Source organism: Micromys minutus (assembly GCF_963924665.1).
Source record: "Micromys minutus genome assembly, chromosome: X".
NCBI lineage: Eukaryota > Metazoa > Chordata > Mammalia > Rodentia > Muridae > Micromys > Micromys minutus.
This window is the reverse complement of record NC_137970.1, coordinates 103,849,734-103,876,083: the sequence shown is the minus strand read 5'-3', so window position 1 is coordinate 103,876,083 and position 26,350 is coordinate 103,849,734. Positions and strand designations below refer to the sequence as shown.

The following is a 26,350-nucleotide window of genomic DNA, read 5'->3' as shown; positions in this document are numbered from 1 at the left end:
TTTAGGTATGGGCCTTGGATTCCTGTTCTTTCCAAGACTTTTAACATGTAGGGGTGCTGAATTTTGTCAAATGCTTCCTCAGCATCTAGTGAGATGACCATGTGGTCTTTTTCTTTGAGTTTGTTTATATTGTCATTACGTTCATGGATTTCTGTATATTAAACCATCCGTTCATCCCAGGGATGAAGCCTACTTATCATGGTGAGTGATCGTTTTGATGTGTTTTGTTCTTGGATTCAGTTTGCAAGGATTTTGTTGAGTATGTTTGCATCAATGTTTATAATTGAGATTGGTTCGAAGTTCCCTTCCCTTGTACATTCTTTGTGTGGTTTAGGAAAGGGTTATTGTGCCATCAAACATTGAGTTAGGAAGTGTTCCATCTGATTCTATTTTGTGGAATAGTTTGGAGAGTATTGGTATTAGTTTGTCAATAAGTGTCTGATAAAATTCTTCACTGAACCCATCTGGACCTGGGCTCCTTTTGGTTCGGAGGCTTTTGATGACTGCTTCTATTTCTTTAGGTGTTATGGGGTTATTTAGATGGCTTACCTGGTCCTGGTTTAATTTTAGTATCTGGTATCTGTCTAGGAATTCATCAATTTCCTCCAGATTTTCCAGCTTTGTTGAGTATAGAATTTGTAGTAGGCTCTGATGCTTTCTTGAATTTCCTCAGTTTCAGTTATTATGTCTCCACTTTCATTTATGATTTTGTTAATTTGGATACTCTCTCTTTGCCCTCTAGTTAGTCTGGCTAAGGGTTTATTAATCTTGTTAATTTTCTCAAAGAACCAGCTCTTGGTTTTGTTGATTCTTTGAATGGTTCTTTTTGTTTCTATTTGGTCAATTTCTGCTCTGATTTTGATTATTTCTTGCCTTCTACTCTTCTTGGGTGTATCTGCTTCTTTTTGTTCTAGAGCTTTCAACTGTGATGTCAAGCTGCTAGTGTATGCTTTCTCCAGTTTCTTTTTGGAAGCACTCAGCGCTATGAGTTTTCCTCTCAGTACTGCTTTCATTGAATCCCATAGGTTTGGGTATGTTGTGTTTTCATTTTCATTAAATTCTAGAAAATCCTTAATTTCTTTCTTAATTTCTTCTTTGATCATGGTATTGTTTAATAGAGCATTGTTTAGTTTCCTTGTGTATATGGGCTTTTTGTTGTCTTTGTTGTTATTAAAGACTAGCATTAGACCATGGTGATCTGATAGGATGCATGGGAGTATTTCAATCTTCTTATATCTATTGAGGCTTGTTCTGTGAGGGATTATATGGTCAGTTTTGGAGAAAGTGCCATGGGGTGCTGAGAAATAGGTGTATTCTTTTGTTTTAGGATGAAATGTTCTGTAGATATATATTAATTCCAATTGGTTCAAAGTCTCTGTTAGTTTCACTGTGTCCTTGTTCAGTTTCTGTTTCCATGATTTGTCCATTGGTGAGAGTGGGGTATTGAGGTCACCCACTATTATTGCGTGGGGTGCAATGTATTTTTGAGCTTTAGTAGGGTTTCTTTTATGAATATGGGTGCTCTTGTATTTGGAGCATATATGTTAAGGATTGAGAGTTCATCCTGACAAATTTTCCCTGTAATGAAAAAAAGTGTCCTTTCTTATCTTTTTTGATAATTTGAAATCTACTTTATTCGATATTAGAATTGCCACTCCATCTTGCTTCTTGGGGCTGTTTGCTTGGAAGTTTTTTTCCCAACATTTTACTCTGAGATAGTGTCTGCCTTTGTCTCTGAGATGAGTTTTCTGTATCCAGCAGAATGCTGGATTTTGTTTATGTATCCAGTATGATAGTCTATATCTTTTTATTGGGGAATTGAGTCCATTTATGTTAACAGATATTAAGGAATAGTGGTGAATAGTGGTTGCTGTTTCCTGCTATTTTTGCTTTTAGAGGTAGAATTGTGCCTGTGTGTCTTTCTTCTTTTGGTTTTCTTGCTTAGGTATTTTTTTGTTTTTACTAGGATGTAGTTTCCCTCCTTGTATTGGGTTTTCCACCTATAATTCGTTGTAGTGCTGGTTTTGTGGTCAGATATTGTTTAAATTCAGTTTTGTCTTAGAATATCTTGGTCTCTCCATCTATTGTGATTGATAGTTTTGCTGGGTATAGCAGCTTGGGCTGGCACTTGTGCTCTCTTAGTGTGTGCATGATGTCTGTCCAGGCTCTTCTAGCTTTCATAGTCTCTGTTGAGAAATCGGGTGTGAGTCTGATTGGCCTGCCTTTATATGTTACCTAACCTTTTTCCCTTACTGCTTTTAGTATTCTTTCTTTACTTTGAGCACTTGATGTTTTTACTATTATGTGTCAGGAGGAATTTCTTTTCTGGTCTAACCTATTTGGAGTTCTGTAGGCTTCTTTTATGCTCATGGCCATCTCATTCTTAAGGGTAGGTAAGTCTTCTTCTACAATTTGATTGAAGAATTTACTGTACCTCTCAGTTGATATTCTTCGCCCTCTTCTATTCCTATTATCCTTAGGTTTAGTCTCTCATTGTGTCCTGGATCTCCTGGATATTTTGGGTTAGGAGCTTTTTGGCTTTTGTCTTCTCTGACTGTTTTGTCTGTTTTCAGTGTTGTCTTCGGCCCTGAGATTCTCTCTTCCATCTCTTGTAGTCTGTTGGAAATTCTTGCATCTGTGACTCCTGATTTTCTTTTTAGGTTTTCTACCTCCTGGGTTGTCTTTTTTAGTGTTTTCTTTATTGTTTCCATTTCCATTTAAAATTCCTTCTTCAATTCCTTCATCTCTTTGGTTCTGTTTTCCTCTAGTTCTTTGATTTCTTCAAGTGTTTTTCTTGTTTTCTCTTTAAAAGCTCCTATTTCTTTATGCTTTTCCTCCAGTTCTTGCTTAAGGATCTCTATCAGCATCTTGAGGTATGACTTCAGGTCTGAGTCTTCTTTTTCTGGAGTGTTTGGCATTCCACTGTTTGCTGTGAAGGGAGAGCTGGGTTCTGGTACTGCCAGGTTGTCTTGGTTTCCCTGGGGTAAGTTCTTTTGCTTTCTTCTTGCCATGCGTGATTATACGTGGTCTTGTTGTCAGTGATTGTTTCCCGTGTCTCCCGTGTACCTGGCCTGTGTCCCTGGATCTCCACTGTTCCTTGTGGCAGATGGCCTGAGCACCTGTTCTGCAAGCACAGACCCACTGGGTGGAAACTGTGCTTGGATGGAGACCCTAAGGCAGGGTTTCTGCTCCCCTGAACCAATCGATGGAAGGCGCACTTTCCAGGCGCTCGACCCAGACCTCTCTGCTCCCCAGCTACTTGCAGCGCAGTCTCACCAGGCCTGTGTCCCTGGATCTCCTCCTGTTCAAATCTTAGTTCTTTGGCAGGAGACATGACTTTGAGTCTTGACTCAAGCACTTTAAGTAATTTACATATTTGAGCCTTAGTTTTCTCTGTAAAGTGAGAGTAATAATTATCCATCCTATTTAGCAAAGATTTTTTAATAAAATTAATTGACACACACAAAATTATATGGATTGTACATTAATATACAAAGTATAGTCATATTTGATATAGATATACCTTGCATAATAGTAGCTACTTTTAGCACACTTTATTTGGTGACATATCCATCCACCGGGGTCTTTGAAATGTATACTACATCATTGTCTACTACTGGAGAGTCTTGCAGATTCAGTAAGATAAGTTGTACTAATATTCTTGACCGTTTTGGAGCCCATAAAAGAGAATCCCTGTTATTGCATTTTAAAATGGTGGCTACGCCTTCCTCTATCATGTCTCTCCTTATACATACTTGAGAACATCTCTCAATCTCTCAATAATCTTCCTTTATCATTTAATCAGGCACTACGTGTATGATTACATTTTAATTAATTCAGCCAGCAAATTTTTACTGTGTACCCAGTCAGTATAAGTGGCTGAAGATAGACAAGTGTAAGGGAGGTGATATTGAGAGTCTGAAACACATGATGAAGATGTACTTCTTTTGTCTTCACCAGACTCTCCCCCAATACAAACTAGTCTTTTATCACATAGACTAAAGTAAGACATGTCTGCAATGTATTTGTAATAAGCACAACAGAGTGTCTGCGGTGCATCCTGGAATGGACCCCCTTTTCTTTTGTTTCCTCTTGTTGCAAAACCAAATATAACCCTGGAATTCAGTATGAGAGAGGATTTAAGTGATGGCCTCACTTAAAAATAAGTGAACATAATATCAATAAATAATGTCTTTCTTTTTGAACTTGAAAGATTCTTGAACTTATTTTAAGTGAAGAGACTTGTCTCTGTTGAGTTTTATGTTGAATCAAGTATAGGACTCATTGCATTTTCCTGGGTCCTGTGAGATTTCAGAGATGGATGCTCAGATCCAATTGGCCCTCTATCTGAACCTCTTCTTCTCCCTGCCTTTCAAGAACTATTACCTGGGAAATTGTTGCCGAGAGTGCTTTAAAAATAGTTTATTGATAAATAGTTGGTAGAAGAGAAGGAGAGAGGGAAAGGCAGGGGGAAATGGAGAGGCAGAGGTTAAAGGCAGGTTCCAAGGACTTGGCTCGTGTATTAAAGATAGGCTAGATACAATTTGGGATAGAGAAAAAGCCTAGGTAAACACTGAACATCTGTTCCCAGATCTGACCCTGTCTAGTCTGCCATCTTGAGAAAATCACTTAGCCTTTCTGGGTCTGTGCTTTCTGTGCTATTAAATGAGGAGGTACATTTGCTGACTCCAGTACAAATAGCTAGACAGTCCCTTATTACCAGTATCCACAGAAACAATGATGCCAGAAATTTCTGTTGTTTTCCAGATCCTGCTGCTGCAATTTCAAGCTGGCAAGCTTAGTGTTTTAAAAGAAGGAAAAAATATTTCATATCTCCCTACATAGTGCTTATGGTGGTCCATTAAGAACACATTTAATTGAAGTGGCCTAATTCCGTATTCTTCTACTCAGGACATCAGACCAGTTCATCTGATGTTTTTTGAATGGGACCTCAAGCAAATTCCTTTCAGTGAAACCTAGAACTGATTTGCAAAAGGAAGAGAAATGAACTGCCCACCCCCAGTCTATTTTAAAATGTTCACTACACCATTGCTAAACTTCATTACCACTCACAAGAGGTACAGCTTTGAGATTAATGACCATCCCACAGGAAAGGCAATGATGGTCAAGAGAGAAAAAAAAAATCAGCACACGCTATTTACTATGCTGCACTCTCTGAGAATTAACGTCAATAATGCCATTGCAACATTTTTCAAATAAAGAATGGAGATTTCTAATTGTCTAGTGAAAAAATTCTAAGTCTGACTCCCTTGAGAAGAAACCTGAGTTTAAATCATTAACACCACAAATTTCTGGGCAGTGCGGAGGATTTGCAAGTGCTTTAATCAGAATAGTGTGGCACTTGCCTATTTTAATTTGATCACACTGATTAAGTTTTTGTAAGTTAATATATGTTGCATTTTCAATTCAATTAAGTGAGAATATCCTGCCATTACTAGATGTTACCAAATGCCCTGATGAATAAAGGCTAGACTTGCCATTTTCAATTGTTACCGACTTCCTGATTATATAAACGTTGTATTAAATGAAATCAATGAACGTTTGAATTAAATTCAGCAAACTGCAAGCACTAAACATATATTTTACTATACGTTTATATATTTTTACCTTGAGCTATAGAATCTATTAGTTGAGACTCATTGATTACTTCCAGTGATAAAGTCTACATGGCTCTCTCCCCTCATATACCACTTTCTAGAACATTCTTTCCAGTTCAAGGTGCTATAAATGTGGATGATGAATAGGTACCCTCCCTATTATATGTGTATTATAGCTGGGCCTCTTTTTAGCTGGAGATAAGCGTTGTCTTATGTAAATGCAATTGCTTTGTTAATTTAAATGCCTATCGGGTCATCGATCATTCCATGATAGAAGGAAGAGAACAATACAGGAAGGTGCAAGAAAACCTGTCTGGGGACAGAAATGAAGAAAATTGCTAAGTGGGTAAGGGATTGAATCAATGGAGCTGAAGAACTTTGTGGAGGGGGATGGGCTGAGAAGAACGGTGCACTGGGAGAGAGTGTTGGAGCTGCCTGCTAACCTGCTAACCAGCATTTGCAGAAGCTTCCAAAGGTCTTGCTTTCCTGGGGTGCTGGGGACTGAAGACAAGTGGGCCCAGTTGGGAACACTTTGCAGTAGTCCGTTAGGTCCTTTTTATGGAGTCTAAATTTCAAAATGTGCTATTCACCAAATGTGTGACTCATAGAGTAATAAAGCCCTCTAAATCAATGTGTAAGACATCCTCAAGATAAACAGGGGGTGGCTTTCTATTTTTGCCTGTACATCTATTTATTTATTTTTCCAGCCTACTTCCAAGAAAGATTTGAGGTGACTTCCAAGGGCATCCTTACTCATGGGTGGTAGTATTTAAGAACCAATTCTGAAAGTTGCCTCCACATAGACCATATAAATAGAAAAAAGAAGAATTGTATGTATTTGGGCTCTCTCCCTTTAGCTCGGGGGCTGGGGTTGTAAATGAGGGATTTGGGGGATTCTTGCTTCAGTGTCCCTGTAGCCCCTCTTCCCCAGCATCTGTACTCTCCACGCAGTGTTACTGCTCCCCTTTCTGTTGCTTTGTCTGCTTTCTAATAAAGTCTGCTAATTGGTGAGCTTGTGCTTGCCAGAGGCTTTCTGTGTCGCGTGCCTAAAATCTAAGGATTTTCTGTAGTGGTCAGGGAGAGATTTGAGGGCAGGAATAATCCTGTTAAGGGATGACTTTTGGTCTCTAAAGAATATGTAGGGAAATAGGTCCTGACTTGTCTCTACAACTGCAGAGAGTATGGTCATCCAGCTAGAGCCCTGTGTCAGGTCAGGAGCATGCAGTGTTCCCCAGGACATGTTCCAGGAAGAGGAGAAACGAGCCAACTTAGGCTGTTTGGATGCTACTGTGAGGAAGAAGAGCACCGATTTGCTTCTCTCCCCAGCACCCTCTTCTCTTGGTCTCCTGTATGCCTCTCCTCCACTGCTCCAGCCCCTATGTCATCGCCTTCTGATCTGGTCAGTCATCCGTGCTCCTGTAAGAAGCTTAGCATGCAAAAGGGTCATTCTGGAGTACAGCAAAGCCTAGCAGAGTGGGGTGTGTGTGTGTGGGGTGTGTGTGTGTGTGTGTGTGTGTGTGTGTGTCTGTCTGTCCCTCTGTCTGTCTGTCTGTCTGTGTCTGTCTGTGTCTCTGTGTGTGCATGTACCCATATCTCTGTGTGTACAGATGATGCCCATGTTGATGTCAGAGGCCAACATAAGATATCATTCCTCTTGAGCCATAAGCCTTGTTTGTAGAGACAGAGTTTTACACTGAAATCAGGAGCTAACCAATTAGTCTCAGATGACTGGCCAAGAAACCCAGAGATCTGCCTGTTTCTCCCGCTCCAACACTGGGAATACCCCATGTCTAGCATTTTACGTGGGTACTGGGGATTCAACTCGAGTCCTTGTGCTTTTGCTGTCTCCCCAGGCCCCAGGAGAGAGCTCTTATTGTTTTCTTTATGAAAGTCAATATAGATCATGAACATGAAGTTTGTCACCATCCTCTATAAGCTTTGGATGCTTCACCTCTTACCACAAGACTGTGTGAACTGCAAACTGTTCAACCACTCTGTGCTTTAGTTTCCTTTATTGTTAAAAGGAAAATCACAATGTTAGCCCTTACCCTGTAGATTTGTTGTGATAATTGAATGAACACACTTTAACCCTTTAGAATTGTGTCTGACACACGGTAGAAGTTGAGAGAGCATCTGTGACAATTGAGTGCGGATGCATGTATACCTTCCTTGAGGCTATTAAAGACTCCTTGACTGATGAGTCAGATCTATTCATAAGGTTTTTGTACAGTGCATTTCCTGGTACTAGAAAGACTATATTGGGATCAAATTTAAGCAATTTCCAAGTGCCAAGAGGATAATACTTATTGTCTGCTTTCGAACCACCATTTCGTGTATGCACTTCTGATGAGACACAGTGCTTGAGGACCAAGGAGAAATTGCTCATAACATCACTCAAGCTGGCCGAAAGGTCTATTTCACATCCAAGCCACTCCACTACCTCCATGTCATTGAGCATTTTGAAACCAAGCGCTGAACACATAGATAGCTCCAGAGCAGTAGGCTTCTGATACCATTTAGAAAATTGGACCTGCAATGAGGAAAGGAAAAGGGTCCAGGCATAGTATAAACCTATAATCCCAGTTCTCAGGAGACTGATGCAAAAGAATCACTGTGAGTTCAAACTCTTAAAGGGTGAGCACAAGTTGAGGGTCATAGGTACATACACTGTGGTACTCCTTCAGCTTCCAGTTCTCTCTGACATATACGTGCACCTTTGGCAGCTGGGATGGCAATTGCCAAGTGTGTGCATGTGGAATACTCAAACTTGATTCTCTTGATTCCCTCTCATGGCTTTCCCTTGGCAGCATGAGGATAAACAACAGTCCAGTCAGTGCTCTTTCCAGAACCAAGTTGCAACATGAGGACCGTCATTGTCATAGCACATGGTTTGGCCACGGAGCTAGGCTGTGCTGATGGGAGCGGAGCAGTTAACGGGCATTGCCATTGGAATCTCGAAACCCAGAGATGCAGGTTCCCAGTGCTGAGTCGTGTTTCCTTAAAAGATCCTGAACTGTGTGGAGGCAACACACATTTTATCATAGTTATTCTGGCTCCAAGAGTGCAATGAAAATGTTAGCCTTGGCATATCCATCGCGTTTTACAGATGACTGTAATTTCCTGAATGTCAAAACTCCAAATTTTTCTACTAAGCAAACTTTTCAGTGGCAAAACAGATTGCCTCCATAATGTATCACTGTGGGCAGGAAAAATGAAATCTTTATGCACTGTATTATGAATCAATGAGGCATTGAGATTCTTGGAAGGGTGAGTGGACTCTGGAAAATGAAAAACTGCCGCTCTTCCATCTCCACAAACCGCTGTTCGGGGAGTGGAGGCTTTGGTGGCATTCAGTGTGTGGGGCACGAAAATATCAAATTCAAGTTGAAATCAGTTTCCGTCTTTCCTTGCGTTTTGAGGAGCAAACACCGCTGAAAATATAGCAGGAGTCAGGTCATTTAACAGCTTCTTGTCCAAAGGCCTCCTAGTGTGATTCTCTTTGCTTCTAGAATAATAGCTCAGTTGGCTAAAGGGAGCCTTACAGGGCTGACATTTCATTAAGAGCAAAGTGGGAGGCTAGAGAATATTTTATGGTTGGTAATTTCAAACCATACATACACCATATATACATACATACACCAGTACCAGGTGTCTTGGACTTTGCTAAGCTATTTACATAGGCTAGCCCATTGAAGAAGCACAGTCTGTTAAATAGATGGTTTCAGAGGAGGAGGGCTGCCACATTTAGAGACATTAAGTAATATACTCTAGAACTTACCTCCAGGGCATTCTAACCCCAGAGACTCAAATACAAGGCATTTGTCAGTGGTTGGATTTGCTGCATGATTCTGGCTCTACAAAGCCCATAGGGAGAGAGAACAGAAGGGTCAGAAAGAGAACCTGCTCTCTTTGTGTCAAGTGTTGATGACCTTGCAGGGAAGAAAAGACTCAGATCTCAGACATGAATTACAAGGTCAGATGAACAACATCTTCTAAAGCAGTGGATCTCAACCTTCCCAAAACAGTGGCCCTTTACTACAGTTCCTTATGTTGTGGTGACCCCCTCCACAATGCAATTATTTTTGTTGCTACTTCATAACTGTAATTCTACTACTGTTATGAATTGTAATATAATATTCAACTTCTCTGGGGGTCATAACCCACAGGTTGAGAAACCCTGCTCAAAGGGATGTCTTGACAGCCATTTCTGGGGGTTCCTAGAAATACATGGTGGTTTCAGCTGTGAATATCAGAAGGAAATAAGCTATCTGAAAGACAGTATACTTGGTGCTCTATATTCATGGGTCCATATCTGTGGGTTTACCTAACTCTAAAGGGAAAATATTTGGGGAAACATGGTGACTGTCCTGAATACCTGTAGATATATTTCTATGGAACTCATACCTAAACAGTAAAATGTAAGGATTACTAACATAGCATTTGCATAGTGTTTGAATTACATTTGGACATATAAGTAATCTAGAGATGATTCGTCTGTATGGGAGGATGTGCGTGGGGTGGATGTTCCCTACACACCAGTTTATGTAAGGGATTTTGACCATGCTGTTTTGAGCATCTATAGACACTTCTCAAACCGATCCCCTGTGGGTTTCCTATAAGCTATTTAGACACAGAGAAAACAGACCCTGCTGTAACTGGAGAAAAAGACCAAAGCTATTGGTGGCCAGGTTCTGGGAGGCAGCAGGTCAGTTTGCTTGGTGTGTTATTCTATATCCAGGGAAGCTGCTGAGACAGAAGAAAAGATCAAACTAGTAAGTTAGAGATCAAAGTCATTGGCAATATTCTTCCAAAATCCAGCCTGCTAATTTTCTTTGCAAAGCCTTGGGCTTTACCCTTTGTAGCTGCAATTTCACATGCGTATGATTTATTACCATTGGTGTTAGCACACAGAGTTTATTGTTGTACCTTGCTCTTATTTATCTCTGTTTCTCCCTTCCCACTCTTGTTGATCTCCCTATCTCTCTGCTATATATCAGGTGTATTTTAAACCAGAGAACTCTGACAGGTTCTCAGCTCTAGTATATAATTCCTGTGGTTCCTTACTGTTTCTTCTCAGTTGCTTTTATCTTTCTTCTAAACTTGGTGCTTTGTAGTATGCATGCCTCGTAATCCTCCTTCTCTATCCTAACCCTAATTGTAAGCTCCTAGGATAGGATGGCTGTCATTTTGCAGGTCCTGCAGTTGCTCCTCTGTGTAAATGGTAAGTCTTAATAGCTTATGATTCACCTCTTATTCCCTATATTTCTCACTAAAAGATGCACACGCACACGCATTCATGCATGCATGCTCATATGGCAGATACTTAAACAAAAGGCATAGACCTTGTACTATGCATTTCTAGTTACAATAAGATGGAGGGACTTTGTTCCCCTGCACCCTTGAAACCATACCACCCTGAAAGGCTGGCTTTGGTTTCCTATGCTGGTAAGAGTTGCAGAATTCTATGTCCCACAAAATTCCTTTCATTCTAAAAATAAGCAAAGTGGCACTGGATAAGCAGAATGAGTCTGGATGTCTAGACATGGGTTTAAGGCATATGCAACTTGATCACTTACTAGGTATGTGGCCTTTCACCTTTCTGTGCACTAATTTCTGTGTTTGTGGAATGGGCTAGCCTGTCTATTTTACAGGCATGTCATGAGGATATAATGAGAGTGAAGGAAAATGTGATGTGTTAAAAGATCTCTTTTAGGACAAAAGGCAAAAGAGGGTGTGGTGCCTTTAGAAAGGTATGAATCGATAGCACTTTAATCCTCTCAAATTAACCAAGAAATACCAAGTTTTCTAGTGGCGCACCTCAGCAGTAAGCCCTCATCACCTGAACAGAGCTTGGTATGCTGAACTCTGGTAACCCCAGCCTCTCCACAGCCTACCTGCCCATATATCAACTGTCAGGACATTCTTTCCACTTCAAAGGTGAAGGTTGGTGTGTTCTCCCCACACCTTGACTCATGAATGTTACATGGAAGGAGGTGGGAAAGGGGAACAACAGAACTTCAAAAATAGCCCTGGGGAAATCAAATCTTGCTTTAACTTACTGTGTTCATGACTCATTCATGATTCCAAAAAGGAGGCGGGGTGATTTGATTAAACTGTCACCAAATGGCCTCATTTCAAATTTCTTTGCTTTCTTTGAGCAGAAAGGGAAAGGCCTCTTGATGATGGCTATTGAAGCAGCCTTTCTCTATACACAGTAACCAGCTACCATGGCTCCAAAAAGGCCTCTGTCCCTCTCCCTAATTCTGCCTGAACTCTGCACTAAGCAAAATGGGCATGGTATTGCCCTTTTTTCTCATGAAAATAAATCTTCTGGTGCTGTTAAACATGTCAAATGTATTGTTAATTCTTTTCCTCCCACATCTGAGGTTTTGAGCAATTTAAACAAAAAATGGAGGGAGGTGTCAGACAGACAGAAGACCAGATAGGAAGACTCAACTAATATGAAGATATGGGGAAAGAGATGGTGAATGTCACCTATCTGAGCAGCTAGACCTTCTGACAGTACAGGACAAGGAGAAACATCAACTACAGCTAGAGGATTTCAGGCCTCAGTGAGAACTGGGAAAGAAATGCTACCTTTCAGGTGACATTGTGATTGTTAACATTCTCTGCTGCTGAGGGAGGGTCAGCACTGGGGCTAGGAGAAGTAAGGTGCTGAAGTCAGAGGCAGGCTGGTGGTGGAAGAGCAGGGTTTGCCTGGTTTGAGTTCAGAGCCAATGAGTTCTGATGGATAGAACAAGGAACTGTTGTAGAGCAGGTAGGAGAAGGCTAAAAGGAACATCCTGGGAAATTGCAAGGTTTCCAGGTAGATAGTTCAACTATTCTTCAAGTATAGTGACTATTCTTCAAGATGTCAAACCCTCTAAAGAGAGATGGGAGAGGTGCCAATCGGTTTGACTCTTGAGGCTCTTGAGGATAAATCTCTGGTTGTTGAGAAAAAACAGAAGAAAGAAATTCTGGCATTGTTGTTTACTAAGCAAAAGAACAGTGGAGAACACTGAAACGGGAGTTGCAGAAGAGCTGGCTTCTAGTCCTGGACCCAGAGCTGACTAGTTGGGTCTCCTTGGGCAAAATGCCTTCTTAGTAAGAGGCATAGTTTCCTCATGTGTAAAACAAGCATCCTATAACTTGCCATGTATTTTTCCTAGAAACTGAATAATCAAAGAAATGTCCAAATTTTATTAATCAAACTACTGGGCCTCATTGCCCTCCCTCCATCCCTCTGTTATTTCCTCCCCCCCCCCCCCTCTCTCTCTCTCTCTCTCTCTCTCTCTCTCTCTCTCTCTATCTCTATCTCTATCTATCTATCTATCTATCTCGCCCTCCCTCTCTCCTCTTAGGGACTAATAGCAGTAGATTTTCTTCAGCCAGCCTTTGTATACCACCAATCCAGGAAAGAGGATTTCATCCAGAATAATCATCTGTGGCCTCCGATCCACTTTCAATCACCATCTCTGAGAATAAACCTCAAGTCTAGTAAGAAAGACAACATGAGGAAAGGAAGCCTTGCCCTGTAAGAGGAACATGGTCAGTTGTCAGTATTAAGTTAAAAAAAAAAAAAACAAAGATAGTGTTCCCCTCTAATATTTACCTTAAGCTGAGAACTCAGGATAAGACATTTCTCTCCAAGAGAACATTGGCCGTGTGACCTCTTTTATGGCTTTGAGATCATGAAGTTTAAAGAAGTGAACTTTTACCTTGCAGAGGAGCTGTCTTTGTGAAAAGCTTATTTCTGTTTACCCGTCACATGATCATGATATCTAAATAATAAAGTAGTAGTAGTAGTAGTAGTAGTAGTAGTAGTAGTAGTAATTATAATAAATAATTTAAAACAAAAACATTTAAAATCTGAGCAAGGAGTTGGAGACTTGGTTTGGGGTTATGGCTCTGTCACAGACTGAATGTGCAAACTTGACGAGTCTTTAGAGTCTTGGCATCTCTTTGCTCAAGTGCTTGGACTATGTAACCTGTAAGAGGCCTGCCTATCAAGACTCTGAGCAAAATACTGATTTGTCATCTACATCTGGGGATGGCTTCTGCCTTTAATGAGGTACCCAGTTCTACATACAAGACAAAGTTTGCAGTATCTACAGAGCACAGATGAGGTGCAGAAACTGACATGTGGAACATTCTAGGCAGTTCCCTCAGAGAACTGCTCCACAACAGGACAAATAGCAAGGCCCTATGACTTTTCTATAAAGTGACGCTCCCCTTTCCAAAGATGGTGTTTAGAACTTGCCAGTTTTTAAACTTTCTACTCTGTCAAAAAATGTGGAATGTTTACATAGTCACAAAAAAAACCCCAAATGATTTATGTTTTACAGTATACATTCATTTCAGATTTCATGCAGTATAAATTCACTCAGTCTGACATGTGTGTCTCTAGGATTCCAGACATTTCAGTTTGATGTTGAATTGCTACCAGCATTAGCATATCGTGCATAGGAAGTGATGGTGAGAGCACTCAGCCCTTAGCTTCCTGATACTTTCCCACTGATCATGACACACAACCCCCTCTATACCTTAAAAGGGGAACATCCTGTCATCTACATAAAAGATAGATCTCTACTATCCAGATCGTGTAGCCCTCCTACAGGCTTCATGATTACCTAACTTTAAGATAGCATGTTCAGTCATTCTTCTCCCATACTCACCCCAGCTTGCTCTTGGATTCTTAGGTAAAAGGTCGGATGTCAGACTAACACATTTTCTTTCTTTGTATTGTCACTATTAAGATGGCGTTACTATACTAAAGCCGTTACTATACTAATGCTGATTTGCACACACATGTGGTGTAGCCATGTTCTTTAGTATGTATGCCTTTGGTAGCTGGAATAACTGAAAAATACTCTCTGGGGTGGGAAATATGGTGCATAACCCCTCCCACCCTTGAGATTCTGCCTGGTTCCAATTCTCTCCAGTTGAAATGCTTGAGAAGGTCTGCATCTCTCCATTAAAGCCAAAGTTTGCACTTCATTTTTCTTGGCACCTTAAAACAATATTGGAGCTCATTAAAATCAACCCCGGGCACAAGAAGGGCAGCCTTCATTTAGGAGAAGCTTTTGCATGCGCTGTTCTGTAAACGAGCACAATGCTGAGAGGAAGCATTTTTTTTTCCTGACTAGGTTTCCCTCTGATGGTTTCTGCAAAAGAACACTAGAGGAGGTGGAGGTGCCTGCCTGCCTGACAGCAGGTATACAGCAGACCCTGGGTGAAGGAGCGGGACTGGCTGCAGCCAGTTTAAAACTGCCCTAAATAATTTGTATTGATGGCTTGCCATGTGAATGGGCCGTGACTTGATTCTGTGCCATTGTGGTGGTCCCTACAGCAGTGAGTCCATGTGCCTCTGCAATTCCCACAATCTAGAGATTGTGAACAGGCTATCAAAGGCTTGAGCTGGACTGGTCAATAAATTCCAACCCCAAGGTTAGTCCCAGTCAACTTAATAATAGCCAACTGATTCCCACTTCAGTTGTCCTTTTTCCTCAGCAGGCTGGTTTTGTTCCTGGTCTATGGCAACTGAAGCTGGGTACAGGAGTTTGAGCTCAAGGCTTCTATAAAACTGCCAGATAATCAGGATCTGACTCTGATTTTGAAAGATGGCTGACTTGAACCTTTGGTCTGAGTACCCTTATCTATATAACAACATCAGCAGCAGTACTAGTAACTAATACTTTTTGAGTATTATCTTTTAATTCCCTCAGCTTCAAAGGTCAAAGGACCCACTATCTCCCCACCCATGCATAGGTTCCTGAATCAGATGTCACTGAGGTTCTAGCTGAAACACAGAACATGTTGTGTTCCACATTTTGTACTGGACAATCAAAAGGCAGGGAAGAAAGGTTGGATTTCCAGGTCAGAAGATTATAGGAGACATCATCTGAAGAGCAAGACATAAACCATAGTAACCACAGAGAGGCTGCTTAGAGGATTCCTTGCCTGCTACTGATGCCAAGAGTGTGTGATTTCCACTCTGCACTCTCAACTCCCAAGTTTGGCATTGGGAGAAGAAATAGATCAATTTCCTATCGCTGGCATCAGATGCCTACCCTCAGGGTATGGCAGGTTGGCAAGGAATGTCACATAAAAATAATAGAAAGACTCAGAACCCTAAGAAATACCATATGGGTAGGAAGGAGTTCCTGGAAGGGAAGTTAGGTAGCCTGAAATTGTTAATAAATTAGTAAACTAGTCTGCATGTAACTTAGAGGAATTATATTCCTCAACCCCCCTCCCCCACTGCCCTGGTCTACCTCATGTACACACTAAAAAGAATTTTCTCTAAAAGTTCTCTCCACCTCAAAAACACTTGGAGTATTAATGAACCACAACTCACAAAACAATTTTAGAATGAAAAAGTAGAGGTGGTGGGGAGGTGCATTAAGCTGTAAATCTTTTCATGATGCTAAGCAATTGAGTGGATTCTGGGTAAAGACTGGAGAACACGGATCATAAAGCTTGGAATTTCACATCTTGGTTAAAAGAAACAACTCAGTTTTCTCACTAGTTGCAAAACCTTTTAGATTTATGTACTTTGGGACCTGTGGGGCTTGGGAAAGAGGGGAATTGCTTTTTTTAAAGTGTTAATACCCCTATGACAGATTATGTGAAGAATGCCATCTTGAATTTTATTTTAGACATATTCGAAGTCTTTATTGCCCATAAAGGGAATAAAAGGTTGAATCATTGTCTGCTCTGTAAAAGATGTTGTCACTCTTCAGTTTTCGCGAAGGGCATTTGTGCTCTGATGAGGTTTCCCATATCACAGATAGATCGGCCCACTGCTAATTAGCCAGGGATAGGAAATCAATTTGTTAAAATGCTACTTTATACACACATAAATATTCTCTTGAGTGAAGAACAATTAAAACCTCTCCAAGACTAGAAAATGTCTTGAGACACCTGTCATTAAGAATATTTGTTGTTGTCTAGGTATCATAGAGTATGTAACATTAACCTAGATAGCATAGTGCAACGCATGCCTAGGCTGCAATTTGATTTTGGATGACTATAAAGTGGGAGTTCTATCTTTGACAGAAAAAAAGTAACTTCTTTGGTGGGAATAAGAGCTTGAGCCTATTCCAAGTTGGTTTTCTGTTCAATAGCTGCTCCCTTGAGTGACCATAGTAACTTTTGGTCATCCTATAGCATTGTGAGTCCCTAAGATTTGGTCTTGTCACACTGGGATTCCTCGGTGAACCAAGCCAAATGATGAGCCCAGACTATTAACTTGGAAAGCAGCGGTTCAACATCCATATCATTTGAGACTTACAGTACTGGGAAGACAATGAAATGAAATCATGGGTATCAGTGCTCTGCATAGCTCACTATCTGCAAATGGGATGGCTCACTCTTTTCACTAGATAAAGCTTGACTACGAAGCCACAAGACTCTTGTGGCAAATGTACCAAAACCAGAACATCTGAATGAGTGTCCACCCGCTTCAAAGTAGTCCCCTTGAGAAGCCCTGCTCTTCTTTAATGGGGCTGCTGCCACTGCTTATGAAAATCCTCTTTGGGGACTGCCAATATATGAAGCACACACGAAAATCAATTCAAACAGCAACTGCTAGTCCCATCAGAGGCATATTTGCTTTTAATTCAATTTACTGCACTTTTATTTAGCCTAGGCTTACATATTAATGTTGTTTGAACTGAAAGTCATCCTGCTTGCTTGGACTCTGTTATTTACATGCACTGAGAGATTCAAAGCACTTATTTTAGACCTTTTTAGCTGAGGATGTGGACCAGACTTTTAGCATTAATGACTCAATCACATGTATACCCCCTACTGTCCATTCAGTTTCCCTAGGACCACCAACTACAATTCCTGTTTTTCTATCGCTCTTCATTACTCTAAAACTAAGGGAAGGTGTGGAAAGACTGAACTTTCAGGAAAAATATCAGAAGCAAGCTATAGGTATAATAAAATTTTTTCTCATATTGATTTGGCTTAAGAAACTGTTTCCTTTCTTAAATTAACTTTTTATTGATCACTCCTATGACCTTAACTGCTATGAGTTTGCTGGCCTTCCAAAAAACTGGTTTTGATATTTATTTCTGCTATGGCCTGTGTAGAAAAATATTATGATGGCCTTTTGTGAAGCAGTATCCTCAAAGAAAAGCCAATGTTTACAGCTTGATACTCAGAACTTTGTTCAGGGGATGGTCCCTGGATGGCCACTGACAGAAATGATCATCTCTAGAGATTCTCCAACCAGAAGCTTGGGGCTATCTTTCTCTTAGGGCTTCACTTGGTTGGAAAGAGTTCTGATTGATGACACCACACTTAGGCCACACATTCCCAGCTCCATTATGTCAGCTTCAAGAGAGCTCACTAATGCATAGGGTCCAGAGTCCTGAGAGCCAAATTTTGAAATAGTGGACAACTCAAAAAGCACCTAGAGCAATGATTGTCAACCTGTGGATCATGACTCCTTTGGGGACAGAATGACCCTTTCACTAAGGTCACATTTCAGATGTCCTGCATATCAGATCTTTACATTACGATTAAGAACAGTAGCAAACTTGCAGTTATGAAGTACAAAAATAATGCAGTTGGGGTTCACTACAGCATGAGGAACTGTAGTAAAAAGGTTGCATGCAGCCTTGGGAAGGTTGAGCCTAAGAGCACGACAGTGGGGTGCTCAGTCCTCACTGCTCCTTTCAGTTCTTCTCAAAGCTGGAAGTTCTGGGGTTTTGACCCAGAACTGGAAATGGGAAAACTAGCTTGAGAAATGACCTTGGATTATATTTTTCCTCTTAGTCTCCATTTCTTAATGCATAAGTGACAGGTACAAAGCACTCCTAGGTATGAGCCCATGGTGAGGAAGTACCCACTCTTAACAGCCAGAGCTTTCTCCTTATTTGAGGCTAGTGAGGTCTTTAAAGGCAGGTTGAATGTTCTCTCCATTCTCAGGGGCTCTCAGCAACCTGCAACTTCTGGATAAGGCCTTACATCTCTCAGGGCCTGAGCTCCTCCCTGCTTCTAAAGTGCAGGGCTTGGATCAGATGATTCACTGCTGCAAGGGTTTCTTCTGGCTGTGGCAATCCCGAGCTTCTGTAACTTACAACTTAGGTTTTTATTGCAGAATAAGTAAACAATAAAAACAAGGAGGAAAATGTGATTGTTGCTTTTCATTGGCTTACATTTTAATATCTGGGATCTTCCCAACTTCCTTTTAAAGTGGCGTACTGCATGAAAAGTCAGGCACCGAAGCTGAATATACCCAGATCTTAAATGTTCCATCTCCAGTACAAAATGGTATATCTGCTACTAAATAGTGACATCTAGTGGATTTTCAATGTCAAGGGCTAAGATACACATTTTCTTGTTAATTCCCTACCCCGCAGCTTTGTTGCTTTGGCTGCCTTCATTCAATACTCTTTCATTAATCACTTACTTTATGTCAGACATTATGCTAGGCCCAGAGGAGCTCATATTGATAAACAATACATATTCTCTACTCTGCAAAGGGGGAGGCAGTAAAATCACTAGACAATCATAGAATATTGTAGTGAATGTTCCAATAGGAGCTTCCCAGAACAACCAGGGCAGAGGCAGGGAGCTTATTTTGTCCTGAAAGGTTCCATGGAGGGGAAACCCTTTTAGTAGAGTTTTGAAGCAGTTGTTGTTGTTGGCTTTAAAAAAAATGGTTTATGAAGAACAAATCCATGCCATCTGAATGAGTAGGTACACTATATACAGAGGCAGAAGCCTTATAGAATTGTTCACTATGATAAACTTGAACAATGAGAAGCATTTTATGTCCTCAGAGCATAAAATATAGAACAGAATTTCTCAACTGTTGCCATTTTGGGGGATAAATGATTCTTTGTCTTTCGGTGCTTGGCCTTGTAGAATGCTTAGTGAGATTCTAGATTTGACCCGTTGAAACCCAAACCTAGCTGCACGTTCCAGTTGTACAAGTCAAGCCATCAATTTTTTCAACTGTCAATACTCAGAGTTAGCACAGTGAAGGATCTGCTCATTGGAGTTTAGACTGGACAAGAAGAAAGCTGGGCTTCTCATGGCTTCGGAAGACCTGGGCTTGTTTACAGTTTACAGTATGCTGTGGAAAAGGCTTAACTGCAGAAAGACGGGCCAGACATGTTACTTGTGAGGCTGTGGAAATAACATGGGACTGGATGCATAAAAGTGGCCTGATCTGGTAGAGAAGTGACAAGGGCCAGCCACCTGGATAGTAGCACAAAAATTGGATTTGAAAGACCTACTAAGATCCAGGATCTGCAGGATATAGGGAATCGTTTAGATATAAATAATTCCTGAGGCAGTGACATCATAGATTACCCCTGAGTTTCTCTGACTTACACAAAATTGTCATTGGATTCTCTTGTCTCCGTGACATGCTATAATGACGAGCCATTGTTTATGTGGAGCAGGCTCTATGGCGAACCTACCAGGAAAGAACATACCCATGCACAAATGATGTGAAGTGAGTTTGTTCATCACAGACTGGCAGCAAACATAAAAGCAGCCAGAATCAAATGTGAGTTAGTCTTCCAAGGATCAAGAAATCTACCTGGGGCACACAGGTTTCAAATATGCATGCAGAATGCAGGTGTGCTGATGCATGCTTGGAATCTGACTACCAAGGAATCTGAGGTAGGAGGATCATGAGTTCCAGGTCAGTCTGGACTATATAGTGAGTTTCAGACCAGCTTGAACATCTTAGTGAAATCCTGTCTCAGAAAAATATTAAATATGTATACCTCACTTAGGCCACAGTAAAAGACCCAAATTCAGCCCTGGGTTTTATAACTGGAAGAGAATGGATGTTGTTTACAAATGGTTGAAGAAAGATAGAACTTCTAGGATAAAGGAAGAAAGTCTGGGTAGTTCATCCCAAACTCCAGATGTTGCATTCCTTAGGAAGGGCAGGAGCAAGGCTGGGGCTAAGGACAAGAACAAGGCTGGGGCTATTTCAGGAAGCTCTTCCTTATCTCAGAATATTGCATTCCGAGCACACCCTGCAGTTATCGCAAAAGCTACGAGCAAGAAACAAGGGACAATTGGGTTAATCCAAGGCCACCTGGAGGGCAGCTGTCTTGAAATAGGAGGTGGCCAGCTGTGGGATGCCTTGTACCACTAAAAGTACCATGGGCATACACGTGCACTGAATGACAAACAGGCATTATATTAACCCAGCAAACTGATGGAGAGTCATAACTCCAATTTCACAATGTGAAACCTGTTCATTTTAATTAAGTAACCCGTTGGGTGGCAAGACAATACTGTCCAATTATTACTGAGTGAAACCAACTGTGTATGATTTTCCTAGGGATGAGCTTGCCTGGCTCTTTGAAAATTAAACCAGTCTGTTTCACAGTACCAGTTGGGTTTATAGCAATCTGAAGGGAGATTTCTAGCAAATACTACGACCTACAACATCTTGTTCTATTTAAGTCAGTGCCTGATGCAGACATTGCCAAAAAGAAGAAAGTATGCTGGCAATACTGGGGGATATAATCAGAATCCAGATGCATTTTGGAGAGGGTTGGATTTCCTTTAAAAGGAAGAAATTAAGCAAGGTCACCAGCAAACCACATCCATCCAGGACCACTGGATCTCAAAACTCCTTGTTAGTTTCCTGGGTTAATGAATGTCTGATAATTCAGTGTACCTGTAGGCCCATGATGCCGCTAGTGCCACAAGGCAGTCCAAGGCTGACCACTTTCTTTTTTTTTTTTTTTTTTTTTTTTTTTCTTTTTTTTTTTACTTTATTTTAAAAAACAAAGATAAATGTTCAAATTTTCAGCATTTTTGCATAAAAGTATACGAATACATTTTTAAGGTTGTAATTAAGTATTTGTGGGTACATATACATACACATATGTATATATGTATCAATAATATAGGAAAAGAGACTACTAATTTGAGGGGATAGGAGAGAGACTAGGAGGGGCTGTAGGGAGGAAAGGGGGATGTGATACAGTTCTATTTTAATTAAAATATATTCTTTTTGTTGTTGTTGAGCTTCACACAGTCTGTGAGTTGTTTCTGGGGTGTTCAGAGCTTTCTGGGGTTAGTATCCCATTATCAGTGACTGCGTCTGTTCTTTTGTGACTGGATTATCTCACTCAGGATGATATTCTCTAGATGCATCCATTTTCTTAAGAATTTCGATAAGTCATTGTTTCTGATAGCTGAGTAGTACTCCATTGTGTAAATGTACCACAATTTTTGTATCAATTCATCTACTGAAGGACATCTGGGTTCTTTCCAGCTTCTGACTATTATAAATAGAGCTGCTATGAACATTGTGGTGCATGTATCTTTGTTGTATATTAGAGCGTCTCTGGGGTATATGCCCAGAAGTAGAATAACTGGGTCTTCAGGTAGTACTATGTCCAATTTTCTGAAGAACTGCCAGACTGATTTCCAGAGTGGTTGTATCAGTTTACAACCCCACCAGCAGTGAAGGAGTGCTCCTCTTTCTTCACATCCTCGCCAGCATCTGTTTGGCTGACCACCTTCTATTGTGGGGCCAGCAAGATAGTTCAGTGGGTAAAGGAACTTACTGCTAAGTCTAATGGCATGAGTTTGATCCTTACAGCCCACATGGTACACGTACCCTTTTACATCCTGCTGCAAATTGTCCCCTGCCTTCCACATGGCCCTATCTGTTTCCCAGGTGTCTTTCTTTCTCCACAGTAGGAGCACGGTATGTACCACGAGGAAGCAAGTACACAATCCCAGAATGACTACCCATGTTTCTGGATTTATTGGCTTCCTCCAAGTCACTTACTTCTATATTGCTAAGTATTCTGACAGTTCTTCAGATCCTCAGTCTGGCAAAACCTCCAAGGTCTTATTTTATGTTGGTTCGTGTGGATATCCATGCACATGTGTGTTTGAGTACCAAGAAGTTAATGTCTGACTTTTGAGACAGGGTAGCTCAGTAAATCTGGATCTCATTGATTGGTCTCATCTGGCTGTCCAGTGAATTCCATAATTCCACCAGTCTCTGCCTCCACAATTGTGAAATTACAGGCACATACTACTACACTTGGCTTTTTATGTGGATTCCGGGGATCTGAACTCAGGCCCTCATGTTTGTATGGCAAGCTCTTTACCAGCTGTGCCTCATCCTGGATCCAAAACAAGTAGTGGGTTTACTTGTTTTCCAACTTCTATCACACAAGGTAACTTCAGAGGCCAATGAACACTTTATCTGCACATTTTCAGCAGCATCAGGTGGTCCCAATTGAGGCCATGTAGGTCACTGAGACTATTATCCTCGGAAGGACAGGGCTATAGACATAATCTCCAGGTTTGGTACCTGAATCTTCGTAGGAGAGGGAGGTCGTGGGATGGGGGGCTTGTGAGGGGGATGTGGGAAGTGGAATATCATTTGAGATGTAAATGGATGAAATGATTAAAAAAACAGAGATCCTGCTCTTGTTCAGAAGAACGAGAGAGAGAGAGAGAGAGAGAGAGAGAGAGAGAGAGAGAGAGAGATGAATTCTGGGTATTTATTGTTGTTTTCCAACCATAAATATACTCTTACAATGACTTTATACTTCATGTACATGAGAATGGCAATTCATGTCTCTGAAGAAGAACAACTGTGGGAGAATTTCTCTCTTTGATGATGCCTAACCACATAGACCTTGATGTATCTGGGTTGTGGGCCACGAGTGTAGATGTACTACATATGTGTTTGAGTATGTCAGCCAGTGAGTGAGTTCAAATGTCTCCTAGTCTGCTGTTTATGCAGAGAACTTTATTCATTTGTAACTCAAAAGGATATACAACCATCCAGCAAAGCTTCCTTAGTTGTTAGATCTGTTTTTCTGCTCAGTGAATAAAGAAAAGGCATATTTTGGAACCTGGAGATGGTACCATGGAAGCAAAGACTGAAAGGAAAGTAGATGCTTGCATATATGTTATCGACAGCTACATACATTTGTTTAGTCCGTGACTAACCACTGTATTTCTGAAGGTCCTGGGATACTCTGACTGTCTCTACATGCCATTTTACCAGCATATGAGCCAGGATAGTCTTGCAGTAACTAGATTAGAAAGTATCATGTCAATAGTTTTAATGTGATTTTCTTTATTTTATAACATTGCCAGATTAGACCATGTTATTGGAAAAAAAATGCTTATACATTGTTCATTAGAAACACTGGCATTTTAGCTCCTTTATTAACTCCACTCCACCCTCATAGTCATTTGCTTCAATTGAGTCTCCCTTTTGTGACTGGTTTAATACAAATTTCAGGTTTTAAAGTATGAAATAAATGCGTTGCATACTGGGTCAATAACATCACTGGGAAGAGAACCTAGTTGGGCAAAACATGACAAAGTTGTTATCCAGAGTCTTTTTCATGCCTGCTCTGAATACAGTGTGAGGAAAATGACAAAGAAGTTAGATATAAAGAGGGGGCCGAAACACAGTTCACAGGACAGATTCCACCACCAAATACCTGTGATTCTTCTGTTGTTTTTCTTGGTGACCATGAACATCACATGGCATGCACACACCTTCCTGACTACACTTATGCCAGGCGCACTTCTGACCATTGTCCTTTATGCTTCGTCTATAGGAACTTTCATTATATCACCATCCTCAGAGACCCAGTGTCTCGGTACCTGAGCGAATGGAGGCATGTCCAGAGAGGAGCAACATGGAAAGCATCTCTGCACGTCTGTGATGGAAGGCCCCCAACCTCTGAAGAGCTGCCCAGCTGCTACACCGGTGATGACTGGTCTGGATGCCCTCTCAAAGAGTTCATGGACTGCCCCTATAATCTGGCCAACAACCGCCAAGTTCGCATGCTGTCTGACCTGACTCTAGTTGGCTGCTACAACCTCTCTGTCATGCCGGAAAAGCAAAGAAACAAAGTCCTTCTGGAAAGTGCCAAGTCCAATCTGAAGCACATGGCATTCTTTGGCCTCACTGAGTTTCAGCGCAAGACCCAGTACCTGTTTGAGAAGACCTTCAACATGAACTTTATTTCGCCGTTTACCCAGTATAATACCACTAGGGCCTCTAGTGTTGAGATCAGTGAGGAAGTCCAAAAGCGTATTGAGGGACTGAATTTTCTGGATATGGAGTTGTACAGCTATGCTAAGGACCTCTTTCTGCAAAGGTACCAGTTCATGAGGCAGAAAGAGCATCAGGATGCCAGGCGGAAGCGTCAGGAGCAACGCAAATTTCTGAAGGGAAGGTTCCTTCAGACCCATTTCCAGAGTCAGAGTCAGGGTCAGAGCCAGAGTCCAGGTCAGAATCTGAGTCAGAATCCAAATCCCAGCCCAAATCAGAACCTGACTCAGAATCTGAGTCAGAATCTGACTCAGAGTCCAAATCCCAATGTGACCCAAAGGGAGAACAGGGGCAGTCAGAAGCAGGGCTCAGGCCAGGAGCAGGGTGACAGCAGCACCAGCAACGGCACCAATGACTACATAGGGAGCGTAGAAACATGGCGCTAACTGGCTCTCAATGGCTTGTGCACACTGCTTCCCAAAGCATCACCAAAAAGATAGCGTGTATCTCACAAGATGAAAATGTCCAAACACATCCTGCTTCCTTCATTTTGGAAGTTCAAAAGAAAAGTGTAGACATTGCCTTTACAGTTGCCTTTTGATTCAGTGTTATACTGTGTGTGGGTAAAACAAATCTCAGTGTGTAATTAAATTGTCTGTTTGGGGATGAACTACTTCTGAAATCCGAGAGCCAAACCAGACTCACCAGAAATTGCAGTTTAGATATTTTAAGAAGTTCTTAAATTAGGTATGGGAGACACAAAGAAAACATGAAATGTGGCCGTTTAAACAGACTTTAAATGATTCCGGATACTCTGTTAAAACCAAATCTTGAAAGCACCCTCCTCCCTGCAGGGAAGCATAAGTCAAAACACGAGCAGACTAAAAGACACTCAAAACCATTCATTTCCTTGTTTTAACAAGGACCCTATTTAAACAGAAAAACAACTGATGATAAATTTTGCCAAATTTGTAGAACGTAAACAGTTTCTCACTTAAATGTAGGTGGGTTTATGTAAAAATAATGGCTTTTCAAATAGATCGGGATTCATGTCTTGTAATTTAACAGATGTTTAAAATTTAGAATTTTTCTACCTTCTGCTGATTAAAAGGTTTTAAACAGGGTATATCTCATATTAACAAAGCATTTTTTTCCAAATGGAATACCAATGGAAAGATCCAGTTTCCAGATGGTTTCTGGGCACTGTAATTCCAACAATTTCCATCTTTTTGGCGCTGCTTCTCAGTCACTTTAAAGCTTCTCCGAGTTGTGCTCATTCCAAATGAATCCATGTATAGAATTTTTCTTCATCATCTGAACAGCGTGTTGCTAAATCTCTTGTGGTATTTAATCCTGGACTAAGGTCAGGACTTTCTATAGAACTGTCTTATCAATGTCTGTGTAGTAAGGTCCTTAAGAACTCTCAAACAGGATACTGTGTCTCTTAATATTGCTGAAGTTTTATTATTCTTCAACAGATTGAACTGAACCTGAATGTGAACTGTTAAGTATTTTGTTTATTGTAGTGTTTCTAGTTTGGCTGGCCATTTCTGGCCGATGGTTCTTTTCTTGTATTGACAGATTTGTACACAGTAACAAGAACAAAAACATTTCTCAAGGACAATGGTAGACTAATCATTAAGATCGCCAGAGTTACTGAATTACACCAAAAGCTGCCTCTTGATATTTGAGGTCAACA

At 40.9% G+C, this 26,350-nt stretch overlaps 1 protein-coding gene across 3 annotated transcripts in view; it reads left to right on the top strand.

Annotated features, from left to right (window-relative positions):
* The window catches only part of HS6ST2 (heparan sulfate 6-O-sulfotransferase 2), a gene marked incomplete at both ends in the record, with an annotated part of 272,368 nt that extends 247,271 nt beyond the window's left edge, over positions 1-25,097 (top strand). For all 3 annotated transcript variants that reach the window (XM_080909692.1, XM_080909691.1, XM_080909690.1), the window contains one exon: positions 24,212-25,097. In XM_080909692.1, coding sequence (XP_080765818.1) covers positions 24,212-25,097 — 886 coding nt within the window. The remainder of the gene's footprint in view (positions 1-24,211) is intronic.
* Between the last annotated feature and the right edge of the window lie 1,253 nt (positions 25,098-26,350).